The sequence below is a fragment of the Phyllobates terribilis genome, unplaced genomic scaffold, assembly GCF_046119375.1.
Source record: "Phyllobates terribilis strain yellow unplaced genomic scaffold, ASM4611937v1 Scaffold_4__5_contigs__length_816908805, whole genome shotgun sequence".
NCBI lineage: Eukaryota > Metazoa > Chordata > Amphibia > Anura > Dendrobatidae > Phyllobates > Phyllobates terribilis.
The window spans coordinates 671,110,375-671,136,023 of record NW_027362764.1 but is presented as its reverse complement, the minus strand read 5'-3'; the positions used below and the strand labels follow the sequence as shown (position 1 = coordinate 671,136,023).

Here is a 25,649-nt window from a genome sequence, read left to right as displayed (position 1 = left end):
GACACAAATGTACCAGAAAGAGCCAGTCAGGTTCTTGGAAGAAGGGGATGTCCAGGACTTTAACATTGATAGCTTGTCCTAAAGATAGGTCATCAATGTCTGATCAGTGGAGGTGCGATACAGTGTCATCGGTAGCTGGAACTGCTCAGTTGCAGAGCTGAACAGCATAGCTCCGTCAACTGTATAGTGGCCGCAGCTGGGGATGGATGTGCAGTGCCTGGCCGCAGCCACTATTCCGTCGACAAAGCTGTGCAGTGCTGCCCCACATCTGAGCAGTTCCAGCCGACACCAGGAACAGCTGATTGGTGGGGGTGTCGGGTGTTGCATCAGACATCGATGACCTTTCCTAAGGATGGTCCATCAATGTTAAACTCTCCGAAAACTCCTTTAAGGTCTAGAGTGTAATACAATGGAAGCAGACTATTTGATTTCTATAAGTCCCAACAGAAAGAAGACCCAGTTCTCACTGGCCACATTCCCTTTGGTATTTGGTGAAAAATTGTGAAGGAAGCAAAAGGAATAGGAGCTCAATGGTTATGGAAACAAAGAGTTATGATCGAAAAATCCAGAACTGTAATAGGGGGCTTCATTAGGATCAGCTTTCCCAAACTTTGCCATGGTCCCTTTGTCTTCTGCTTGTGCACATGGCATATTTTGAATCCATGGTGTACAGATCCATAATGGGGCACCCATAGCCTGCTAAAGACCTATATTGTAAAATCACATCCAATATTGCTGACCTATTTATAATTTAGACATGCTGTATTTTTCTTATGGAAAAATATTGCGTCACAGAGAGTATTCGGATCTATAGAATGGACAAGGTGTGTGCTTAGTCATTCATAACTGTAGCGTCGGCGTCTCTGCCTCCTGCCCGACAGAGACGCCGATCTACTCACCACTGCGGCTCCGGTCTGGCGTTCCCCGCTCCTTCCCCTGGCCTCATCGCAGCGCCTGTCTGGGGTGCGCGCACCACGTGTAGATCCCCGGTCTCTGAACTTAGGGCATGTGTGCGCTCCCTTCCTCTTATAGGGGACGCGCACGCCATCCTAAAAGTCCCCGTCCAATGGCCGGAGGACTGCCCCTACTTAAGGCACCTCCTCCATAATGGAGGTGCCTGTGCAAAGTTGCTGTTTATGTGCTAACACTCTCTCCAGCTCTCAGGTTCCAGTGCCCACCAGCCTGTCTATCAGCCGTGCCCTCCTGTCTGTCTATCAGCCTTGCCCTCCAGCGTGTCTATCAGCCGTGCCCACCTGCCTTTCTATTGGCCGTGCCCGCCTGCCTGTCTATCAGCCGTGCCAACCTGCCTGTCTATCAGCCACTCCCGCCTGCCTGTCTATCTGTCGTGCCCGCCTGCCTGTCTATCTGCTGTGCCCGCCTGCTTGTCTACCCACATTACCTGCCTGTCTACCAGCCGTGCTCATCAGCTGTGCTTGTCGGCTTTGGCCATCAGTCCCGTGGAAGTCACCTGCTCTCATACAAGGTCGGTCCCAGAGTGGCACCTGGTTCACCTTCCCGATCCCTCCTTGGTTCACGGAGTCGACTAAGTCGCCATGTGGCCAGGGTCAGTCCGGGTAGGCACTTAGTTACGCCCCTCTGGTCCCTCCTTGTATCACAGCAAAGAGGTTCCACCACCCGGATCCGTAACAATAACTAGTACACTAAAGGTTTTACTATTCCAAAAAATGCTTGCAAAATACTAGGAATTTTCTAGGAATGGCTGAGACAAAATGAAGGGTTATGTATTATGATATCTGAGTGGGTATTGTAATTCTATCTGCCTTTAACAATCCACCACTGTGATGAATGATTATTCTACAGTTTTCTATGCCAAGATTTTCGCTACATTTTTATTGATTACTTTTCTTTCTTATTTTTCAGAGGAAATAAAGAACCCAAGTAAAAACATCCCTCGCAGTATATTAACAGCCATGTGTGCAGTGATTGCCTTCTATCTGCTGGTGAACATCTCATACCTCACTGTTCTGACACCCAAGGAGATTGTATCTTCAGGTATGGTGATTTCCCTTTTGTTAATGAAGCCAGAAGCTACAGAACATCAACAGTTGAGGTTATTTGTCACATATGAGTGAAGAACAAAATGAGGTCTGAAATCCACTCCATCATCTCAAAGTTACTCTTATTTCAGATTTCAAACTTCTTACACTTTATTCAGGTGAGGATTGGTGGATACAATGAGGACCCGTGTACAGTGGTGTAACTAGAGACTGATGGGCCCCATTGCAAAATTTGGACCTGGGCCCTCCCCCTTCCCGAAAGTTGGTTAGATGTATGGGCCCTTTAGCATTCTAAATCCTATAAGGACATATGTGTTGCCCCCCCCCACCTCGACCACTATGCAGTAACGTCCCCTATCCTGTACTAATGTTCCCCACCCTGGGCCCTATCCTGGTATGTCTCCCTTACTTGTATATATGTCCTCCATCCTGGGCCCATCCTGATATATCTGCACTTATCTTGGGCCCCTTCCTGGTATACATGTCCTCCATCTTGGTCCCATCCTGATATATCTGTCCCCCATCCTGGGCCCCTTCATGATATATCTGTCCCCCATCCTGGGCCCCTTCATGATATACATGTCCCCTATCCTGGAGATGAAAAGAGGTTTTCCAATGTGCATTATACTATATGGAGGACTATGGACTGTGCATTATACTAAATGGAGGACTATGGGCTGTGCATTATATTATATGGAGGACTATGGGCTGTACATTATACTATATGAAGGACTATGGGCTGTGCATTATATTATATGAAGGACTATGGGCTGTGCATTATATATGGAGGTGCATTATATTATATGGAGTGATATGGGGGTGCATTATATATGGAGGACTATGGGGGTGCATTATATTATATGGAGGCCTACTGTATGTAATGCATTATATTTTATGGAGGGCTATGGGCTGTGTATTATACTATATGGAGGACTATGGGCTGTGCATTATATATAGGTGACTATCGAGGGTGAATTATACTATATGAAGGACTATTGTCAGTGCATTATACTATATGAAGGACTATGGGCTGTGCATTATATTATATGAAGGATATAAGCTGTGTATTTTGCTAATATGGAGGACTGTGGGCTGTGCATTATATATGGAGTTTTATTATACTATGTGGAGGACTATGGTCTGTGCATTATATATGGAGGACTATGGGGTGCCTTACAGTGGCATGTAAAAGTTTGGGCATTACTGTTATTGTGAACCAGGGGCGGACACAGACTGTACTGGGCCCCTGTGCAAGAATTTTTTTTGGGCCCCCCCCTGCCCTTTATAGGGGGCATGAAGGCCCCCCCCCCCCCCGTGCATCTCTCATTCCCCCGTGCATCTCTGATTCCCCCCACTCCTAGTTAATTAATTGTATTTTGAAAAAAATAAAACTTGTTATACTTACCCCCAGGGCCGGCTCCAGGTTTTTGTGGGCCCTGGGCGACAGAGTTTCAGTGGGCCCCTTTAACACATACCATGATTCATGATGCAAAGATACCGCAGAGAAATATTCATATAGTACAAGGCCAAGGATTTCACTTACTACATTACATGAGCGATATCTATTGTAAATTCTACAATAGCTCAGAAGCCGGCAAACCCTTGCAGCGCACAGTGCAGACCGGACAGTATAGTCCTCCATACAGTATTATGGGCACCATATAATGCTCCATACAGGATACAGACTCCTTATAATACTCCATACAGGATACTGGTCCCCATATAATGCTCCATACAGGATACTGGTCCCCATATAACGCTCCATACAGGATACTGGTCCCCATATAACACTGCATACAGAATACTGGCCCCCATATAACGCTCCATACAGAATACTGTCCCCCATATAACGCTCCATACAGAATACTGTCCCCCATATAACGATCCATACAGAATACTGACCCCCATATAACGCTCCATACAGAATATTGGCCCCCATGTAATGCTCCATGCAGGCTGTTCCCCCCTTATAATGCCCCATGCAGGATGACACCCCCCTTTTAATGCCCTATGCAGGATGTCACCTCTACCCCCCATAAAATGCCCCATGCAGGATGTCACCTCTCTCCCCCATATAATGCCCCTTGCAGGATGTCACTTCCCCCCTTTTCAAAGCCCCATGCAGTATCTCAGACCACCCCCTCCCTTATAATGCTTCATGCAGGAGGTCACACCCCCCTCCTTATAATGCCCCATGCAGTATGTCACACACCCACCCTCATTATAATGCCCCATGCAGGATGTCAATTCCCCCCTCCCTCTCTTATAATGCCCCATGCAGGATGTCACACCCCCTCCCTTATAATGCCCCATGCAGGATGTCACACCCGCCCCCCTTATAATGCCCCATGCAGGATGTCACCCCCCCTCCCTTATTATGCCCCATGCAGGATGTCACTTCCCCCCCCATATAATGACCCATGCATGATGTCACCCCCCCATATAATGCCCCATGCAGGATGTCACCCCCCTCTTATAATGCCCCATGCAGGATGTCACACCCATTCTCCCCCCACCATATAATGACCCATGCCCCCATACATAAAACAAAAAAATCAAATACTCACCTCACTTCTCACCTGATGCTGATCCGGACTCCAGCTGTGACAGCTCAGGAGAGATCGCGCGCAGAAGACGCTGCGGAGGCACGGGGAGGGGTAAGTATTGTGCCGGCTGCCGTCACATGACAGGAGATGTCCCTGCGCTCAGCATGGGGCCTGGGGTCCCATGCTGAGCGCAGGGACATCTCCGGTCATGTGATGGCGGGGGGTCCTGCAGGGGGGCCCCATGAGGAGACGCACAAGAGGGGGGCCCCAACGGGGCTCTGAGGGGGCCCCGACCGGCCAGGTCCCATGCTGGAGTCAGGGCAGTCATGCCCTGATGGCGGCCCTGCTGGAGGCTGGAGGGGCCCCCTCTCCCTCAGGGGCCCCCATTCAATGAACCGGCTGCACGGGCAGTAGGTCCGCCCCTGTTGTGAACAGTTAAGCAAGTTGAAGATTAACTAATCTCTAAAAGGCTTTAAGTTAAAGATGACACATTTCCTTTGTATTTTAGGCAAAAAATTATATATATAGTTTCATCTTTTACATTTTAAAAATTATAAAAAGGAAAATGGGCCGATGCAAAAGTTTGGGCACCCTGCATGGTTAGTACCTAGTAGCACATGCTTTTGAAAGTATCACAGCTTGTAAACGCTTTTTGTAGCCAGTCAAGAGTCTTTCAATTCGTGTTTGAGGGATTCCCATCCATTCTTCCATGGAAAATTCTTCCAGTTCTATGAGATTCCTGGGTCGTCTTGCATACACTGCTATTTTGAGTTCTAGCCACAGATTTTCAATGATGTTCAGATCAGGGGACTGAGAGGGCCATTGTTAAACCTTCAGCTTGTGCCTTTTGAGGTAGTTGTCACACACGGTGTGGGAAAGACTAAGTGCAACATGAAGGGATGAGGGGAAATTAGCCCAAACGGTAGAGAAAGGCGGAGTGGAGACCCATAGGCAGATCTAATATCACCCTACCTATCCTACTGTCCCTATATAGGTTCCGCACCTATCGCCGAACAGTAAACCTAATCCCTGTATATCCCTCAAGCTAGGCCCTAGATAGGGACTGGGTGAGCACTGGTCAGTCCCCACTATAAACTAAAGACAACGAGGGAGACAAACAAAGGGGGAAAACTTAGCTTGAGCCGACACCAGAGAGATAACACCAAATGTCCTCCAAGGGCACCAGAGCTAGCCGACTGCTATTGCACTAAGCCTGCACAAGGGAAAAAGAGACTATCACCGGCGACTCCCTGAAGCAGACAGAGTTTATAAACACCCAGACCAGAGTGTGTCAATCAGAGCAGGAGGGAGGTTGCTGCTAGGTCCAAAATTAAGAAGGATTAAGAAGGCTTCTGTAATGCCAAACGCAGTGACCTTCTGTAGCCAAAACCAGAGCGAATGTCTGTTACACCTGACACACCCGTGACAGTACCCCCCCTTCTACGAGTGGCCTGCGGACACTCTGGACCAGGTTTCTCATGATAAGAGGTGTGGAATGAATGAACTAGCCTAGGGGCATTCACCTCTGATGCTGAAACCCACATCCTTTCCTCTGGACCATAACATTTCCAGTGCACCAAGTATTGTAGTGAATGACGGTTTCGACGAGAATCTACAATCCTCGAAATATGAAACTTCAAATTACCATCTACCATTATTGGGAGCAGTGGTAGGGTTGAGGACTCAAGAGGTTCCACATATTTCTTGAGAAGAGACCTATGAAAGACATTATGAATCTTAAGGGCCTGAGGTAGCTCAAGATGAAATGCTGCTGGGTTAATGACGGCAGTTATTTTATAGGTACTAATAAATCTAGGTCCCAGCTTCCAAGAAGGAAGCTTCAACTTGATATTCCTGGTAGACAACTAAACAAAGTCATTCACATTCAGGTCCGGACTTGGCAAGCGATTCCTGTCAGCCATACGTTTGTACTTGTCTCCCATGATCTTCAAATTACTCAGAACCCCCCGCCACACCAAGGAGAGCGATGAAGAAAAATATTGCTCTTCAGGAACTCCCGAAGCCCCTCCCCCACTAAAAGTACCAAACTGTGGATGGTAACCATATGCACCAAAGAACGGTGACCTGCCGATAGATTCTTGGCGATGATTATGAATTGCAAATTCTGCCAGCGGTAAGATTCCCAATCCTCCTGGTTTTCGGAGACAAGACACCTGAGGTAAGTTTACAAATTCTGATTAATGTGCTCGGTCTGTCCATTCGACTGAGGATGGAAGGCAGAGGAAAAGGACAGCTGCACCCCCAGTCAAGAACGGAATGCATTCCAGAACTTGGAAACAAACTGGGTCCCCTGATCGGACACCACATTGGAGAGAACCCCGTGAAGCTTCACGATCTCATTTACAGTATAAACACCTGAGTAAGAGTCTTGGCATTCAGAAGTGCGGGTATTGCGACAAAGTGAACCATTTTACTGAACCTATCTACAACCACCAAAACCACAATTTTGCCTGCAGATACCGGTAGGTCAGTAATAAAATCCATGGACAAGTGTGTTCATGGCCTGCTAGGAATAAGTAGCGGAAGAAGAGTACCAGACGGATGGGTATGCGATACTTTGGAACGCGCGTAAATACTACAAGCTGATACGTGTTCAACCACATCCCGATGCAACCCCGGCCTCCAAAATGACGAGAAAGGAGGTCTGCAGTTGTCTTACCAGCAAGCACAGAGTTGTGATGTTCCCTAATTACTTTGTGGTGCAGATTAGACGGTATAAATAACCTTCCTGAAGGGCAGGAGGCAGGGGCGTCCCTCTGAGCCTCTAACACGCCACCCTCCAGTTCAGGGTACAATGCCGAAATGACTACCCACTTCTGTGAAATCGGGGGAAGGGATCTCATGGTCCTCACCACAAGGGAAACTCCAGGACAAAGCATCAGCATTGACATATTTGACCCCTGGACGGAAAGTGACAACAAAATTGACCCTAGTAAAAAGCAGGGACCATCTAGCTTACCTAGGGTTAAGACGTTTAGCCGATTGAAGATATGACAGGTTCTTATGGTCTATGATAACAGTAATAGGATGAACAGCCCCCTCCAACCAATATCACCATTCTTCGAACACCAATTTAATCGCTAAAAGCTCCCTATTACCCACGTCATAATTTCTCTCAGCCGAAGACAATTTCTTGGAAAAGAAAGTGCATGGACGCCATTTACCAGCGGACGAACCCTGAGACAACATAGCCCCAACGCCCACCTCTGACGCATCAGCTTCCACAATAAAGGATTGGGAAACATCGGGGTGACTGAGTATAGGTGCAGTGGCAAAACAAACTCTTTAGGGAGGAAAAAGAATGCAGGGTGGCATCCAACCATTTAGAAAAATCAGACCCCTTCCTTGCCATGTCAGTGAGGGGTTTCACAATAACTGAATAATTTTGGATGAATTTCCGCTAAAAATTAGTAAAGCCCAGAAAACCTTGTAGAGCTTTCAGGTTCTTGGGACGGTCCCAATCAAGGACAGCATGGATCTTCTCTGGATCCATCCGAAAATGAGAACAGGTACCCCAAAAACTGTACCTCCTGGAGGGTGAAAACATACTCTTCTAGTTTGGCATATAGTTTGTTATTCCTTAATATCTGAAGCACCTGTTTAACATGCCCCCGATGTGTCTCAAAATCAGGTGAGTAAACCAAAATATCATTCGGATAGACCACCACAAAGCTGCCCACCAAATGATGGAAATTATCATTAATTAAATGCTGGAACACCGCAGGTGAATTGGTCAGGCCGAAAGGCATAACCAGACTCTTGAAATGCCCTTCAGGGGTATTGAACGCTGTTTTCCATTCATCCCCCTCTCTGATTCTAACCAGATTGTAGGCTCCCATTAAATCCAACTTGGAGAACACCGTAGCTCCCACAACCTGGCTGAACAAATCTGGAATCAGAGGAAGAGGGTATGGATCCCGGATGGTAGTTTGATTTAATTCCGGGAAATCTAAACAGGGACGTAGACCGCCATCTTTTTTCATCACGAAGAAGAACCCTGCCACCACGGGCGAAGATGAGGGTCTGATATGTCCCTTCTCCAGACTTTCCGCAATGAAATCCTTCATAGCTTGTCTCTCAGGCCAGAAAGATTATACAGTCTGGACTTTGGTAGTTTAGTTCTAGGGGTCAGGTTAATAGGACAGTCATATGCATGATGAGGAGGCAAATCCTGACACCCCCTCTCAGAAAAAAATTCATCAAAACAGACAAAAATGCCGGTAAGGTCTCTGTAGAGACAGTAGAAGGGGAAATATTTAAACAGTTCTCATGGCAGTAATCTCCCCACTTAATGATCTCCCTGGATTGCCAATCCACCAACGAATTATGTTTCACTAACCAGGGTAGAACCAAATCAATTGGGGTGGGAAGACTGTCCATGACATAACAAGGAATTATCTCACAATGAACCGACCCCACCCTCAGTTTTACATTATGTACAATCTGAGTCAGAACTTTCTGCGCAAGTGGTGCTGAGTCGATGGCGAAGATGGGAATGGGCTTAGCTAAAGTAGAGAAAGCAAGACCATGAGTTCTCACAAACTCAGCATCAACCATGCTGACTCCAGCTCCACTGTCTACAAACACAGAAATTTTCTCAGTTTTGCTCTCCAGCACCACCTCTGCTGTCGGGACAAACCGGGAACTGCAGGTTGATGATAAATGCACCCCTTGCTTATCCAGCTCCAGACTACCAAGGGTTAATCAAGTTTCCTATTTTTAGAATCGAAGGACAGGCCCCAATAAAATGTCCCTTTTTTCCACCAAAAAAACACACGCCCTTTTTTTTTTGCAGATCTCCGGGGAAATGTACGATGCAGAGGCACCCCCTAACTGCATGGGTTCTTCCACCACCCCCCATACTGGTTATTGGCCAGACCGCCTGATCCGCCAGGAGTATTACCCCGAAAAGAAGGCTTCGGAGAAGGTGGTCTCCCCCACCTATCCTGAAGGCGTCTATCAACACGTATAGCGAACGACATGGCAGACTCCAAGGATTTGGTGATTTCATACACTGCCAAAGCATCTTTCAACCTTTCAGTGAGGCCTTGACAAAATTGGCTTCTAAGAGCTGAGTAATTCCATTTTGTATTAGTTGCCCATCTGCGGAAGTCGGAGCTGTACGTCTCCATTGACCAAGCACCCTGATGAAGGTGACGCAACCTGGACTCAGCCGAGGAGATTCGGTCAGGGTCATCATAAATGAGGGCTAGAGCACCGAAAAACCCCTCCACAGACTGGAGACAAACCGAATCCTGTGGCAAAGAGAAAGTCCGGGATTGAGGATCTCCTTGCAGAAATGAGATCACAATTCCCACTCGTTGCTCCTCATCTCTGGAGGATTAAAGACGAAGTTTAAAATACAGTTTGCAATCTTCCTCAAACACAAAAGCTTGTCCCTACCCCCTGAAAACCAGTCCGGAAGGGCAACCTTGGGTTTAAGCTGGACTGGCCTACCTGCAGAGACACCAACATTAGGGCCCCACAGCCGCTGTTGCTGCTGCTGAACCTCATAGCAGATGTCAGCCACCTCCAGAGACAGCGTGCGCAGCTGCTCTGACAATGGGATCCATGAACCAAGAAAACCCCCCCCCCCAAAAAAAAAAACATACATAAAAAAAACCCACGTGTCAGTTTTTTTTTTATATATGCATAGCCGGTGACAATGTCACGCACGGTGTGGGAAAGACTAAGTGCAACATGAAGGAATGAGGGGAAGGTAGCCCGAACGCCTGGGAAAGGAGAGTGGAGACTCCTAGGCTGAACTAATATCACCCTACCTATCCTACCGTACCTATAAAGGTTCCGCACCTATCACCGAACAGGAAACCTAATCCCCATATATCCCTCAAGCTAGGCCCTAGATAGGGAGGGCTGATGAGCACTGGTCAGTCCCCACTATAAACTAAAGACAACAAGGGAGACAAATAAAGGGGAAAACTTAGCTTGAGATACCACCAAGCGTCCTCCAAGGGAACCAGAGAGGAAGCTAGCCGCTTTTGCAGTCAAACGGGGGTTCTGATTTGCCTCTCTAGCAATCCTATGAGCAGCTCTCACTGAAATTTTGCTTGGGCTTCCAGACCTTATCTTGACCTCCACTGTTCCTGTTAACTGCTATTTGTTTCTTAATTACATTTCAAACTGAGGAAAGGGCAACTTGAAAACACTTTGCTATCTTCTCATAGCCTTTTCCTGCTTTGTGGGCCTCCACCACTTTCATATTCAGAGTGCTAGGCAGCTGCTTTGAAGAACCCATGACTGATGTTTTTTGGCACAAGGTTAGAGGAGGCTGGGTAAAACTGAGAAAGTTGCATCACTTGGCCTTTCCTAATGATGATAGTGAACAAGCCATAACCCTAGGAGGCTAATTAAGGTCTGAAACCTTGGTCAAAGTTACCTGAACACACAGTCACCAAAGGTGCCCAAACTTTTACATCAGCCCATTTTCCTTTTTGTAATTTTTAAAATGAATAAAATGACAATATATATTTTTTTATCTAAAATACAACGGAAATGTGTCATGTTTATCTTTAGGCCTTTTACAGATCATTTCATCTTATACATGCTTAACTGATCACAATAACAGCAATTTTGACAAGGGGTGCCCAAAGTTTTACATGCCACTGCATATTTTATGGAGGACTATGGGAAGCATTATACTACATGGAGGACTATAGGGGGCGCATTATACTATATGGAAGACAATAGAGGGCCCATTGTGCTATATGGAGGACTATGAGGGGTGCATTATACCATTCAAAGGACTATGGGGGTGCATTATACTGTATGGAGAACTATGGGGGTGCATTATACTATATGGAGAACTATGAGCTGTGCATTTTACTATATGAAGGACTATGGGCTGTTCATTATATATGTAGGTCAATGGAGGATGCATGATATTATATAGAGAACTATGGGGTACATTATGCTATATATAGAAGACTTTGGGGTGCCTTATACTATATGGAGGACTATGGGATGCATTATACTATATGGAGGACTATAGTGGGCATATACTACATGGAGGACTATGAGGGGTGCATTATACTATATGAAGGACTATTGGCTGTGCATTATACTGTATGGGTGACTATGGGTATGTATTATATTATATGGAGGACTATGGGATGTGCATTATACTTTAGGGAGGACTATGGGCTGTTCATTATACTATATGGAGGACTATGGGGAGTGCATTATACTTTTACTATGGGGCCCCATGACTTCCATGTATGCCCCTGGTGAGTATAATGTTTTTTTTTTTCTATACATTAAACAAGCAGCAGCAGAACAAGGGACATATACCAGGATGGGGGATATATATATGTATATATATACAGTATACATATACTGTATATAATCAGGATGAAGGGGGCCCCGGTCCAAATCTTGCACTGGGTCCCAACGGACACTAGTTACGCCACTGGCTGTCAGCCAATGAATGTTTGACAGCTATTTAATGTGTATAGGGAGCAATACTAAGGCTATGTGCCCTCTATGAAGACGTTTTGGACGCAGTGTATTTTCGCTGCTTCCAAAACGCTGCAGTCTAACCACGCAGTTAAATCCGCATGTGTTCAGTGAACTATGCGGATTTAACGCATCTAATGACATTCTATTGTGGAAATATCTGTAGAGGAGAACAGAAATTAACATGCTGCAGCTCGTAAACCCGCACTGCCGGTGAGTTTACGCAGTGTTATATAGAAGCACAGTGGGCATCACTGTGCTTGTAATTTAGAACGCAGCGTTTTGGACGCAGCGCAGATGGGCTGCATCCAAAACACTGCTCTTTCTGATCTTGGGCATATAGCATAAGGACCCTCCTACAGGCAGACTTAGTGATTTTAATGAGCGTTGTAAGCATTCAGATGCAGTGAGTTCCACCTAATTTGGCAGCACACAGATTTATTTTCATTGTTTTACTCTTGCTGAGTGAAATCAAGCATTATATTCTAAAATTACAATCTGAGAACCAAAGCTGTAACTCTTACAGAGATATATTCTAGAATATATGGTCCTAAAATGAGATGATGTTCACTGTTAGATATAAATGTATGTAAGATTTTTCGTGGAGTTATTTGAGAGCTGAATGATTTTAGATTCCCTGGTGAGACTGTGCCGCTGTGATCTGATCCAGCGTCTTGCTTCTTTTTAACTGTGTAGAATCTTTCAATACCTGGAGATTATATTAATACTAATGTCTTATATGTTGATTGAAGATCAGCATGGGAGAGCCCAGACGCAGTACTGGTTAGAATAACTTTACATTCTTGGACTTCAAATGCATTAAAAATATGTATAGACTGAAAAAAACAACTGGTCTTTGGGATGCAAACATCTCTTTTTATGTAAAGCAACCAAACAAAATAGAAGGTAGCAAATTAGGATTGACGTATGTATTGTCTAATATAACTGAATTACTACAGCACAGTAAGTTAGGGATGAGCTAATCACTTTGAGGCAAATTGAATTTGCTTTGAATATTTCTAAAACTTTAGATTATCCTGAATCCAGTTTTAAAGTGATTCGCTTCATGGGAATTCAGTAAAATGATGGCCGGCCAAACACCATTTCGCTGATTTTTGGAAAAGGGTGAAGAAAAAAATACTGGATAAAGAGGAATTGATCCAGCTCCCAGGATGCCACGTAATGGTAAAAAAAGAGTGGTTTCTTTATTTAAACTTCATATTAAAAATCCAGAAAAAATCCTAGTACATATGTATAGATATGTCAAACTATTGTCCCACTGGAGAAGTGACGGAACAAGGGGCTATGTAATCGCTACTGACGTGCCCCGCGGCCCCAAGGTGGTCAATAAACAGTGAAATAACGTTTTGGGGATAAAGTTCGTGATGCCACCTGTGATATGTGGCTATAGGTGGCCGCCGCTGCTGTTCAGATCCACTGGGGCTGTTGGTGACGCAGCAAAGATGGTTCAGCTCTCCACAGGTTGAGCTAGGCCTCAGGGCAGTTAAATAAAGAATTTAAGATATTGGTGTTGTAGTGCAAGGCAGGTGACGCAGCAATAAATCCAGGACACAGTGGAGTACTGTCTTCAGGCTTTACTCACAGTTCTTAGGCAGTTCCAGGTTACCGCTGCAGCCGGTTATAACCGCCCACATCGTCCTGTGTTCTCCAAGGAAGGGATCCAGCCAACTCCCAGGCAATCCGGTTACCTTTAGTCGGGACCCCCTTCTTATGTGCCTCTCTGGTCGTCTCCCTGCCCTGTCTCTTGCCCTCCTGCCTGCGCCTCACAATCAGTGTCCCAAGCCAGTGGCCTCGGGCCTTGTCGGGCGACTTAATCTCAGTCCCCTGGACCATATGTTGCCACCTTTTCGACGATGTAATTGTGGATTTTGGCTGCAACACCTTGAAAATGCTGCGGCCTCCGGTTGGCTAGCTGAGCCTGGTTGTTCTCCACTAGTCTGGGGCTGGTCCCCTTTTACGGCCTGGTCCCTCCACTCGACGGTGGTCGGGTGGATGCGGGTCCCACGGAGAGGGTCCGCGCTCCCTTGCCCCTGAGACCCCCTCTGTCTCTTCTTCCTTCTTCTGGGCCCCTTACTCTGGGCCCCCTCCTGTCTGGACCTGTCACAAGCAGGTCCTCCCTCCTGGGCTTAAAGCCCTGACTGAACCCCTTCTAGAAGGTTCCCCTTCATCTTATACCCTCTGCTAGGGTGCTTCTTTTTGCTGCTTCCTCCACCCACAACCACTACATGGTTCCCTCTCCTTTGGTTCCCCCCCCCCTCCAGCCAGGGACAGGGCTCAGCCGAGATTAAGTGCATTCTGCCCCGTCTGCTGGTCTGGAGTGGTGTAGTGCTGGATGCAGGTGTGTGGGTCCCGGGTAGTGCTCCTTCCTTACCTGGGAGTGGGGTACCACACCTCTAGGTGAGGTACAGTACCACTGTGGCAACTGGACCCGCAGGGGCGCCACACTACTAACAGACATGTTTCAAACATCAAGCACGTATTAGTGGTATTAGTTTTAGATGTATTTTTATTTTTAGCAATCAGGTCATTTCTAGATTTGCTACACGATTAACTTGGTGTTACTATAGTTTTTAAATATTTGTTATTGATTTTTTCCTATTTTTTCTTTGCCTCTCTTGGATACTATAGGATTATACCTGGAAACGTAATCTCTCACCTGCAGCGAGTGCTACTAATTGGTGTCAGCATTTAAGGCATCCTCTTGTCTGCTGAACACATATTCATACCAAGTCTAAGAACATGCTTGATGTTCGAAACGCGTCTTATGTAGCGATTGCATAGCCCCTTGTTCCTCCGCTTCTCCAGTTGGACTATAGTATGACATATTTGTATATATGTACCAGGATTTTTTCTGGATTTTTAATATGAAGTTTAAATAAAAAAAACACTCTTTTTTAGGATTATGTGGTGTCCTGGGAGCTGGATCAATTCCTCTTTCTCCAGTACATGTCGGAGATCTGATCATGGATCCCAAGTCTGATTGAAGCCACAGGAGGGTGAGCTGGTAACTCTTTTTGTTTATCTCATAAAACAAATACTCCCTCATGATGTCAGGGCACACTCTGCACCAGAAACACAGAGTAAAATGACAGGAATAGAACATCACGTGCAATACTGAAGAAAGGTAGATATGGAGCAAGCTGGACGGAGGACCAGAAAAGGGTCTGCAGCGGTGAAGCTGGTAAGGGACGAGTTCTAATTTTTTTCCACGCTACATTTATAATGCTCTGGGATCTGGAGAGACCTAAGAGTATAATAAGAAACATTCAATTCACATTGAATAAACTAAATAGGAATCAAAATTTCTGGCCAAATTCAAGCAAAACCTTTTCGATATCCTATCAGTGAAAAGGTTGTGAGCAGCTTTAAGACTACAGCAAGAAATCAGTGCTTATTATTATGTCACGGGTGTGTCAGAGGTGACAGACAGTCACCCTGCAGTTGGTTGCAGGAGTTCTCTATGTTTGGCATTACAGACATCTTCTTAGAGGCTGTCTCTAGGACCCAATGGCTACCTCCCTCTGGCTAATTAACTCCCTGGCCTGGGTGTATAAATACCTGGTGTGTTGTAGAGGGAGGTGCCGGCCATATTCATTATTCCTTGTGAAGGCTTAGCAAGAGCAGTACCTTTTCCTCTCTGGAGCTTGAGGACGTGTTTGTGCATTTGTCTGGAGTAATCTAAAGCTAAGCACGTTTCCCCAGTTTGTCCTTCCATGTTGTCTATAGTGTTTAGTGGAGATTGACTAGTGCTCATCTCCTCCCTTCCCTAGCTTGGGCCAAACGCCAGGGAAGGCAGAGCGAGGTACGCGTGCGACGATTGGTTAAGAGCCAATACAGGGACGTTAGGGGAGACAGGGTGACACTAGATCAACCTAGGAGGTCATTTTTAATCCTGACACAATATCAGCCATTATTATTTCTGGAGTTAGAATACTCCGTTCTAAGGTTTAACTACTCTAACTGTAAGAATGCTTCCTTTCCTAAGTCTACATTCTCTTTTTTTATCTGTCCTTCATGCTGCTGTTTCTGTGCATGCTAGAAATAAAGTTAGGGGAGCAGCAGCTCCTCTTCTTTCTGTATGCAGTGTATAGGATGCATGGTAGCAGCCAGTCTTCTGCATGATCAGTGCTGGAGGCAGAGGGGAGGAAGAGAGTAGTTTAATTAGCATGTTATTTTTTGGTAATTGGATGAAATATCACAGATTTCTTATCTTTGCTTGGATTAATGATTTATGGAAAATTGCCAATAATTGAGGTGTATTTCTAATGCTGTTAAGAAGAGTTGGCCAAAAATATTTCACAGCAATGTGAAAGAAACATCTCCAGTTTTCCAAAGAGTTTTTTTGCAGCAGTTGAAACATTGAATTTTTACTCGGGATCAATTCACAAATTACTTTATTCTTTCCATAAATAAAATGGTCTTATTAAAAAATGTATTTTGCATTTCTTTTCAGTTATTTTCATATATAGCTGTACACTGTATACAGCACAGTATTCATGTATCCTGTATGATGTACACAGCAGAGTTTCAGTGTATCCTGTGTACTGTATACAGCAGTCTCAATGTATCCTATGTGATGTATACAACAGCCTCAATGTATCATATGTGATGTATACACCAGTCTCAGTGTATCCTATATGATGTAAACAGCAGTTTCAGTGTATCCTATGTGATACATACAGCAGTTTCAGTGTTTCCTATGTACTGTATACAGCAATCTCAGTGTATCCTATGTGATGTATACAGCAGCCTCAATGTATCCTATGTGATGTATACAACAGTGTCAATGTATCCTATGTGATGTATACAGCAGTCTCAGTGTATCCTATATGATGTATACAGCAGTTTCAGTTTATCCTATGTGATACATACAGCAGTTTCAGTGTATCCTATGTACTGTATACAGCAATCTCAGTGTATCCTATGTGATGTATACAACAGCCTCAATGTATCCTATGAGATGTATACAGCATAGTTTCCATGTATCCTATGTGATCTATACAGCAATCTCAGTGTGTCCTATGTGATGTATCCTGCGGTCTCAGTATATGCTATGTGATGTATGGGCGCTGATTTGTTGCATTGAACAACATAGACTAGACAGCTGTTTTAGTTAGTTTCGCAAGTTTTTCTCCATATCTTTATCTGTAGGGAGGACTTACAGAAGGACATGGTGGAGCCGGGGGGGTGGGGAAGCGGACGAGTCTGATAGCTGACAGGAGAGATTTTATAAGTGATGATGTCATTGTGTAGTTCACAGCAAGTCAGAGACTGACATCCTGTCTACAAATTATCACATGTACTGAACTGGTTGTCAGACTGGAGATTTCATGGCCCAATTTCCTTTTATAGAGAGGGGAAATGTACAAATGTTACACAGATGAGATGAAATAAATAAACTATGAGAACATTGATGCTTAAAGTGGTTGTCAAGAGTTAGGGTCAAGTTTGCAGCCATTTTATATGCAGACTTGTGAATCCTCACAGTGCACAGTGTGCATGCTGTCAGGATTTTCCGGTGGCGATTTGCTTACATGTGGTCACGTACTGAATAGATGTGCACTGCCTCATTCAATATAAGTGAATTGAGCAATGCCTTACATGTCTTGTTGGGATTTAGCCAGGCGTAAACAAATCAAATAAAGTGACAGCAGACTTAAGCTCCAAGCCTGAACAACCCTTTTAACCATAAAAATTGCAGAAAATTTGCTTAAATACTTTTGTAAGTACAAGGTACATAATGGAATGTACATCTTTGGTGATATAGTATCAAAATCTGTTTTATAATTCAGGTTGAATGCCATTTCTCTATTAATATATCATTACAGCTGCAGTGTCGGTGACATGGGCCGATAGAACGATTCCATCTGTTGCTTGGATCATCCCCGTTTCAGTGGCTGTCTCAATATTTGGTTCTCTGAATGGTGGGATGTTTATGTTAGGTCGACTAAACTACGCTGGAAGTAAAGAGGGACATTTGCCGTCCATCATATCAATGCTCCATGTTCATTACTTGACTCCAGCTCCAGCTATGATCATTTCCACAATAATTGCATCAATTTTTGTCATTCCTTCTGACCTTATTTCATTAACAAACTATTTTAGTTTTTCCTCGTGGCTTCTGGTTGGACTAACTTGTGTTAGCCTGGTTGTACTGCGTTATCGAGAACCCAATCTTGAACGCCCTTACAAGGTGAGGTGAACATGAAAACCATGATTGTAATAATTTGTGCTATAGCAGGCTTGACAAAAATATAACAATTATAGATGATTATTTTTATAATATTTTTAGAATATTCTTCGCTGTTCTACCTTTACTGGGAGGTTCCCATGGCACTATGCTTTCCGGCTCATGTCTATTATTACAAAAGTTTCAGAAAGGTTATATAATTTTACAAAATTCTTTCTACATAAATTCTTTATTTACAATGGATAAAAATGTGTCTCACCCTGGTTGTATGATAGACACACAGGTGCATGGCTTGTCGCAGTTACAGGACCAGAGTCGAGAGATGTCACATTGACAGTGTTTACTGTGTAATTCTACATTTCATTCATTTTCAAACCTCCTGATATGCAGTTTACGGCCTGATCCAAGTTTCAGATTTTTCTCTTGTGGGAATGTCCATCCCAGTAATATAGGCTGGTTGTGAGTTCTATGTACAGTACAGACCAAAAGTTTGGACACACCTTCTCATTTAAAGATTTTTCTGTATTTTCATGACTATAAAAATTGTACATTCACACAGAAGGCATCAAAACTATGAATTAACACATGTGGAATTATATACTTAACCAAAAAGTGTGAAACAACTGAAAATATATCTTATATTCTAGGTTCTTCAAAGTAGCCACCTTTTGCTTTGATGGCTGCTTTGCACACTCTTGGCAATCTCTTGATGAGCTTCAAGAGGTAGTCACCGGAAATGGTCTTCCAACAATCTTGAAGGAATTCCCAGAGATGCTTAGCACTTGTTGGCCCTTTTGCTTTCACTCTGCGGTCCAGTTCACCCCAAACCATCTCGATTGGGTTCAGGTCTGGTGACTGTGGAGGCCAGGTCATCTGGCGTAGCACCCCATCACTCTCCTTCTTGGTCAAATAGCCCTTACACAGCCTGGAGGTGTGTTTGGGGTCATTGTCCTGTTGAAAAATAAATGATGGTCCAACTAAACGCAAACCGGATGGAATAGCATGCCGTTGCAAGATGCTGTGGTAGCCATGCTGGTTCAGTATGCCTTCAATTTTGAATAAATCCCCAACAGTGTCACCAGCAAAGCACCCCCACACCATCATACCTCCTCCTCCATGCTTCACGGTGGGAACCAGGCATGTAGAGTCCATCCGTTCACCTTTTCTGCGTCGCACAAAGACACGGTGGTTGGAACCAAAGATCTCAAATTAGGACTCATCAGACCAAAGCACAGATTTCCACTGGTCTAATGTCCATTCCTTGTGTTCTTTAGCCCAAACAAGTCTCTTCTGCTTGTTGCCTGTCCTTAGCAGTGGTTTCCTTGCAGCTATTTTACCATGAAGGCCTGCTGCACAAAGTCTCCTCTTAACAGTTGTTGGAGAGATGTGTCTGCTGCTAGAACTCTGTGTGGCATTGACCTGGTCTCTAATCTGAGCTGCTGTTAACCTGCGATTTCTGAGGCTGGTGACTCGGATAAACTTATCCTCAGAAGCAGAGGTGACTCTTGGTCTTCCTTTCCTGGGGCGGTCCTCATGTGAGCCAGTTTCTTTGTAGCGCTTGATGGTTTTTGCAACTGCACTTGGGGACACTTTCAAAGTTTTCCCAATTTTTCGGACTGACTGACCTTCATTTCTTGATGTAATGATGGCCACTCGTTTTTCTTTACTTGGCTGCTTTTTTCTTGCCATAATACCAATTCTAACAGTCTATTCAGTAGGACTATCAGCTGTGTATCCACCAGACTTCTGCACAACACAACTGATGGTCCCAACCCCATTTATAAGGCAAGAAATCCCACTTATTAAACCTGACCGGGAACACCTGTGAAGTGAAAACCATTTCCGGTGACTACCTCTTGAAGCTCATCAAGAGAATGACAAGAGTGTGCAAAGCAGTCATCAAAGCAAAAGGTGGCTACTTTGAAGAACCTAGAATATAAGACATATTTTTAGTTGTTTCACACTTTTTTGTTAAGTATATAATTCCACATGTGTTAATTCATAGTTTTGATGCCTTCAGTGTGAATGTACAATTTTCATAGTCATGAAAATACAGAAAAATCTTTAAATGAGAAGGTGTGTCCAAACTTTTGGTCTGTACTGTATATCCAGAAGACTGCTATCTTGATTAGCTCATACTTCAATACAGCTTCTATCCTTCACTTTTTACCATTTCATGTGCTTTCTTCCTTTTCTATAGCCTATTTTCTCTGCCCTCCATGAATCTGCCCATGCTCTCTCCTCTGACCACAGTGTGAATATCTCCACTTCCCTGATGCTATCTCTAACACTGAGAAGGAAGATGATGATCAGAGGGAGCTGTCAGAACAAGTAGTTCTGACTAATGAAGGACGAACCCATGGATGTTCGGGTCCAGAAGGTTCGGTCGAACATTTAAAATAAGTTTGGTTCAGGTACCAGAATGGTACCCGAACTCGAACCCAAACCCGAACCCCATTCAAATGAGTGGGGGGCCTGAACATCCGGCTCTGATTGACAGTAAGTTAGTTACCACTGGTCAGAGCGCTGCGGTTCCCACGCTGTGATGGATATTGGCCCTCCCCAGCCTAAAATACCAGACTGCAGCCGCCCCAGAAAATTCTGACACTTTGCTCAGCTCTTCCCACTTGCCCTAGTGCGGTGGCAAGTGGGGTAATATTTGTGGGGTTGATATCAGCTTTGTAATGTCAGCTGACATCAAGCCCACAGGTTAGTAATGCAGAGGCGTTTTTAAGACGCCCCACCCCCATTACTAACCCCAAAGTCAAATATAATAAAAAGAGACATAGAATAAAGTCCTTTAATTTAAATTAATACGCAGACTAATTTATTTGAAATAAAAACTCCCCACCTTCTTTTACCCATTTATTACTGTAAAATAAAAAATAATAAAACACCATATTCCTCATCTTTCCACCAATAATCCATTAATGGCCATGTCCCACGATGATTCGGATGGTTTGGAGAGTAGTCACATCAGTGATGCGTCCATGGCAGCCGGAACACACTAAGCATAGTGTGAAACCCACTGCGTTGATAGGCCCGTAACCTAAATGATGTCATCGCCGGTCACAGACAGGCAGCACTTCTCATGTTTTTCTCAGTGTGAGCAAGCTGGCAGGAAGAGCAGTCGCATCACTGATGTGACTGCTCTCCAAACCATCCGGATCGTCGTGGGACATGGCCATTAATGGATTATCGATCGGTGGAAAGGTGATGAATATGGTGTTTTATTATTTTTTATTTTACATTAATAAATAGGTGAAAGAGGGTGGGGAGTTTTTATTTCAAATAAAGGAGTCTGTGTGTTAATTTCAATTAAAGAACTTTTTCAGTGTGTGTCTTTAATTTTCACTACGGAATTAGTAATGGGGCTGTCTTATAGACGCTTCTCCATTACTAACCTGTGCACTTGATGTCAACTGACATTACACAGCTGACATCAACCCCAAAAATATTACCCCACTTGCCATCGCATCAGGGCAAGTGGGAAGAGCTGTGCAAAGTGCCAGAATTGGTGTATCTAATAGATGCACCTTTTCTGGGATGGCTGCAGGCTGCTATTTTTAGGCTGGTGAGGGCCAATATCCATGGCCCCTTCCCTGTCTGAAAATACCAGCCCCCAGCTGTCTGCTTTAGCTTGGCTGGTTGACAAAAATGAAGCGGACCCCATGCCATTTTTTTTAATTATTTCAATAAATTTAAAAAATGGCATGGGACCTCTCTATTTTTGATAACCAGACAATATAAAACTGACAGCTGGGAGCTGCAGGTGGCAGCTGTCAGCTTTACTTGGGCTAGTTAGCAAAAATTGAGGGGATCACACGTCATTTTTTTTAAATGTATGTCTTTATAGCACAGGTCTCGGCTGATGAATACTCTCATCAGCCTCGCCTGCTCTCAATGCTATCAGCGAGACCAGGCATAGGATGATGAGAGTAGCCAACGCCTGTGACTGGAGGTAACTTTTTACCACCGGTCAAAGCTGCTACTGGCTCACACATTGTCATCTGTATGACAGCGTGGGAATCGCAGCACTCTGACCGCTGATCAGAGCCAGTGTTTCTCGCGCTGTCACACAGATGTCAGTGTGGGAAACACAGGATGTTCAAGCTGCCGAACATAAACAGTAACACGGATTTTAGGGAGAAGTCCGTGTTCAGGGTTCATGCACGGACACTAGGTGTTCGGTACGGAACCCAAACTTTAGCATTTGTGTTCGCCCAACACTAGTTCTGACAGATTAGTAACATTTTTGCAAAAGCTAAATGAAGGACTTACAGACACTCCGCAGCAACAAAATAGCAGACAATGGTAGACTTTTGTTTTTATGAAGTTTTATTATTGTTTTATTATACTGGGACTACATATACATACAGAGAACAAAAAAAAGTGTGCATTGTATTTGCATGATAATCAGCTTCATGTTTTTATATTTTAGGTCTTTCTTCCCATCGCCTTCGGAGTTATTGCGGTTTCAATCTTCCTGGTTCTTGCACCTATTATCCAGACCCCTAAAGTGCAATATTTCTATGCTTTGCTGTTCATGTTCAGCAGTGTGATTATCTATATCCCCTTTGTATATTTCAAGTTACAGATTCCATACTTTGATAAAATCACCTGTTATTTGCAACTTCTGCTGGAGGTTTCACCAACTGATATTTTTGAGGATTCTAAAACCGAGTAGCCCTGTATTTTCCAACCTATAAAATCAGCCATGTGTATCGAGGACACTTGTAGAAAAATAAAGGCTTTTAAAGAGCTTTCTGTAGATAAAGGCCGGGACTCAATGTCAAGTAATATCCAGTGAAAAAATGAAATAAATATATCTTGTGACCTACAGGTTAGTAGTTGTTTTGCTCTGCTTTATAGCATATGTCTTATCTGGAGACTCAGTTGTATTGTACAGGGAAAATGCAACTAAAAAGAAAAATCTAATAGCAAAGTATATTGTCAGCAGTTTTTAGAAATAAGTTTCAAAAGTTAAGTTTTAAATATAAGGTAAATATATTCTACAGAATTAGATAATAAACTCAATGATATTTACATACACTGGTTCGAGTTGTCAAACTTCAGGAGCGCACCGCCGCCGGCAAAGCAGGAAGTGAGCTCCTGAAGCTGCATCTTGAGTCATACCCTTTAATAAGGTACTCCCATTGCAGATATTTTCCTTATCACTTAATAAGGTGACCTTCATTATCAATCAATAAAGAAGGATGTGTGGCCAACTCTCCATTCTTTCTCTTCCTGCATTCAGAAGAGTTGAGGGACTTTCTGGTGGTAACAGACATTTATAGTGTACACCCTATTTTGCGGATTTTAAGACGCACCAGATTATAAGACGCACCCCAAATTTTGGGGAGGAAAATAGGAAAAAAAATGTTTTAATAAAAAAGTGGTGCGTCTTATAATACGCATTCATGGTAGCTAACCTGGGGGTGATGGCGGTGAAGTGGGGTCACACGTGGCAGGGTCGCTGCTGCAGGAAGCTGGTAGCGGAGGCAGGAGATGCTGCAAGACCCAGGCTAGCAGGGGGTGGTGTTCGGCGGAGGTTGGAGTGGGGCAATGATGCGGTCCCCAGGCTGGTAGGAGGTGGTGTTCAGTGGAGGTACTGTAAGAGTGGGGCGATGCTGCAGGCCCCAGGCTGGTAGGAGGTGGTGTTCAGTGAAGGTAGGAGTGAGGTGATGCTGCGGGGCCCAGGCTGGTAGGAGGTGGTGTTCGGCAGTACGGGAGCTCTGCACTTTCCATGCTTTTCAATGCATTGGACTCCGGGAAAATGGCCGCCAGAGGCTGTGCAATTGAGATCTTGGGAGACGAGATCTTGGTGCCAAAATCTCAATCTGCGCATGCACCGCCTCCAGAGGAAATTTTTCAGGAGATCACCACATTGCAAAGCATGGAAATTGAAGAGGCTCTGGGCTTTCAAAAAATATCGGCGGAACCCCTGGACCACCGAACACCCTCTCCTACCAGCGTGGGACCCGCAGCATCACCTCACTCCTGTCGTCGCCGCCAGAAGCTTCCTGTAGCAGCAACCCTGGGACCCTGCTCCACCGCAGCTGGTAAGTTACATTCAGATGATAAGAAAATCCCCAATTTCTCCCCAAATTTGGGGGGAAAAGTGCGTCTTATAATCTGAAAAATACAGTACTCTGAAAATTCTCTAAGAATAGGAATACCCCTTTGAAGGGAACCTACAATTTTCAAAAATGTTATAGTGGCAACTATAGGTAAATGGCATTTATTTCATGTTAGACTAATTTTCTGTAAGAGGCTACCATGAGAAAGTGAGGCTACAGTCTCTCTGCATGGTGAGCATGCTGTAATTGCTCCTAATGTACTTGACTGACAGCCAGATCTGCACACACAAGCCGCAGAAGGCTGCCAGTCACAGTCCACTGTGAGTGATTACAGCAGTGCATTTTACAACTCCCCGAATTTTCCCAATGACTGGAAGAAAGCGGCTGCAGGAAGAATATAACATTTTTTCCCTTTAGGTAAATAGCATTTTTGTATCTGACAGGTTCCCGTCAAATACAAACAGTTAATATAGCATGAAAATGTAAATGATATATCTCATGCATGGTGGCTCAGTGGTTAGTACTTCAGCGCTGGGGTCCTGGGTTCAAATCCCATCAAGGACAACATCTGCAAGGAGTTTGTATGTTCTCCCTGTGTTTGTGTGGGTTTCCTCCCACATTCCAAAGACATACTGATAGGGAATGTAGATTGTGAGCTCCAATGGGGACAGTGCCCATAATGTCTGTAAAGCGCTGTGGAATTAATGGTGCTATATAAGTGAGTAAAATAAAATAAATAAAAAAAATACAGCACAGGATATCTACTTCATTCTTCGTGGCTTCTAGAACTTGGTAGCTGGGAGTATTTTAGCCAAATTGGATGTTTTATTGTGCAGACTGTTCACATTGTCTCCTTTCTTTAAAGCTTCCTAATTGGTGATCTTGCACAGAGTATACATACACTATGCGTCGGCACATTGCGATTAAGTAATATATGAACTCCAATATTGATATACATGCTAAAAATGTAAGGTATTCAGTTAACTTCCTTTTATTAAAAAGTGCAAAATCCATTCAAACTCATCATCGTGTACTTTCTTTGCACAAATTATAATTTAATGGCAGTTTACACAGGCCAACAAATAGACAAATCATTGGCCTGATCATTTCCTTGTTTGAACATGTTCGCTGATCAAATGAAAATCAAACAATCGCTATTTTGTCATAAAAATCATTATTATCAATAGGGTAGGTGGCACACCCTTCTAAAATTATGTAGCTTATATATGGCACTAATGTCTATGGAGCAAACCGCTAAGCTCCTGAAAGACTGTAGAAGATAGAAGGGAGGAAATGCACA

General features: G+C 44.2%; 1 protein-coding gene across 2 annotated transcripts in view; it reads left to right on the top strand.

Moving 5' to 3' along the window:
- Positions 1-25,368, top strand: part of LOC141265868 (b(0,+)-type amino acid transporter 1-like) — a 108,770-nt gene extending 83,402 nt beyond the window's left edge. For both annotated transcript variants that reach the window (XM_073679518.1, XM_073679519.1), the window contains 3 exons: positions 1,882-2,013; positions 17,908-18,272; positions 22,711-25,368. In XM_073679518.1, coding sequence (XP_073535619.1) covers positions 1,882-2,013; positions 17,908-18,272; positions 22,711-22,956 — 743 coding nt within the window. In that variant the 3' untranslated portion in view covers positions 22,957-25,368. The remainder of the gene's footprint in view (positions 1-1,881; positions 2,014-17,907; positions 18,273-22,710) is intronic.
- The last annotated feature ends 281 nt before the right edge of the window (positions 25,369-25,649 follow it).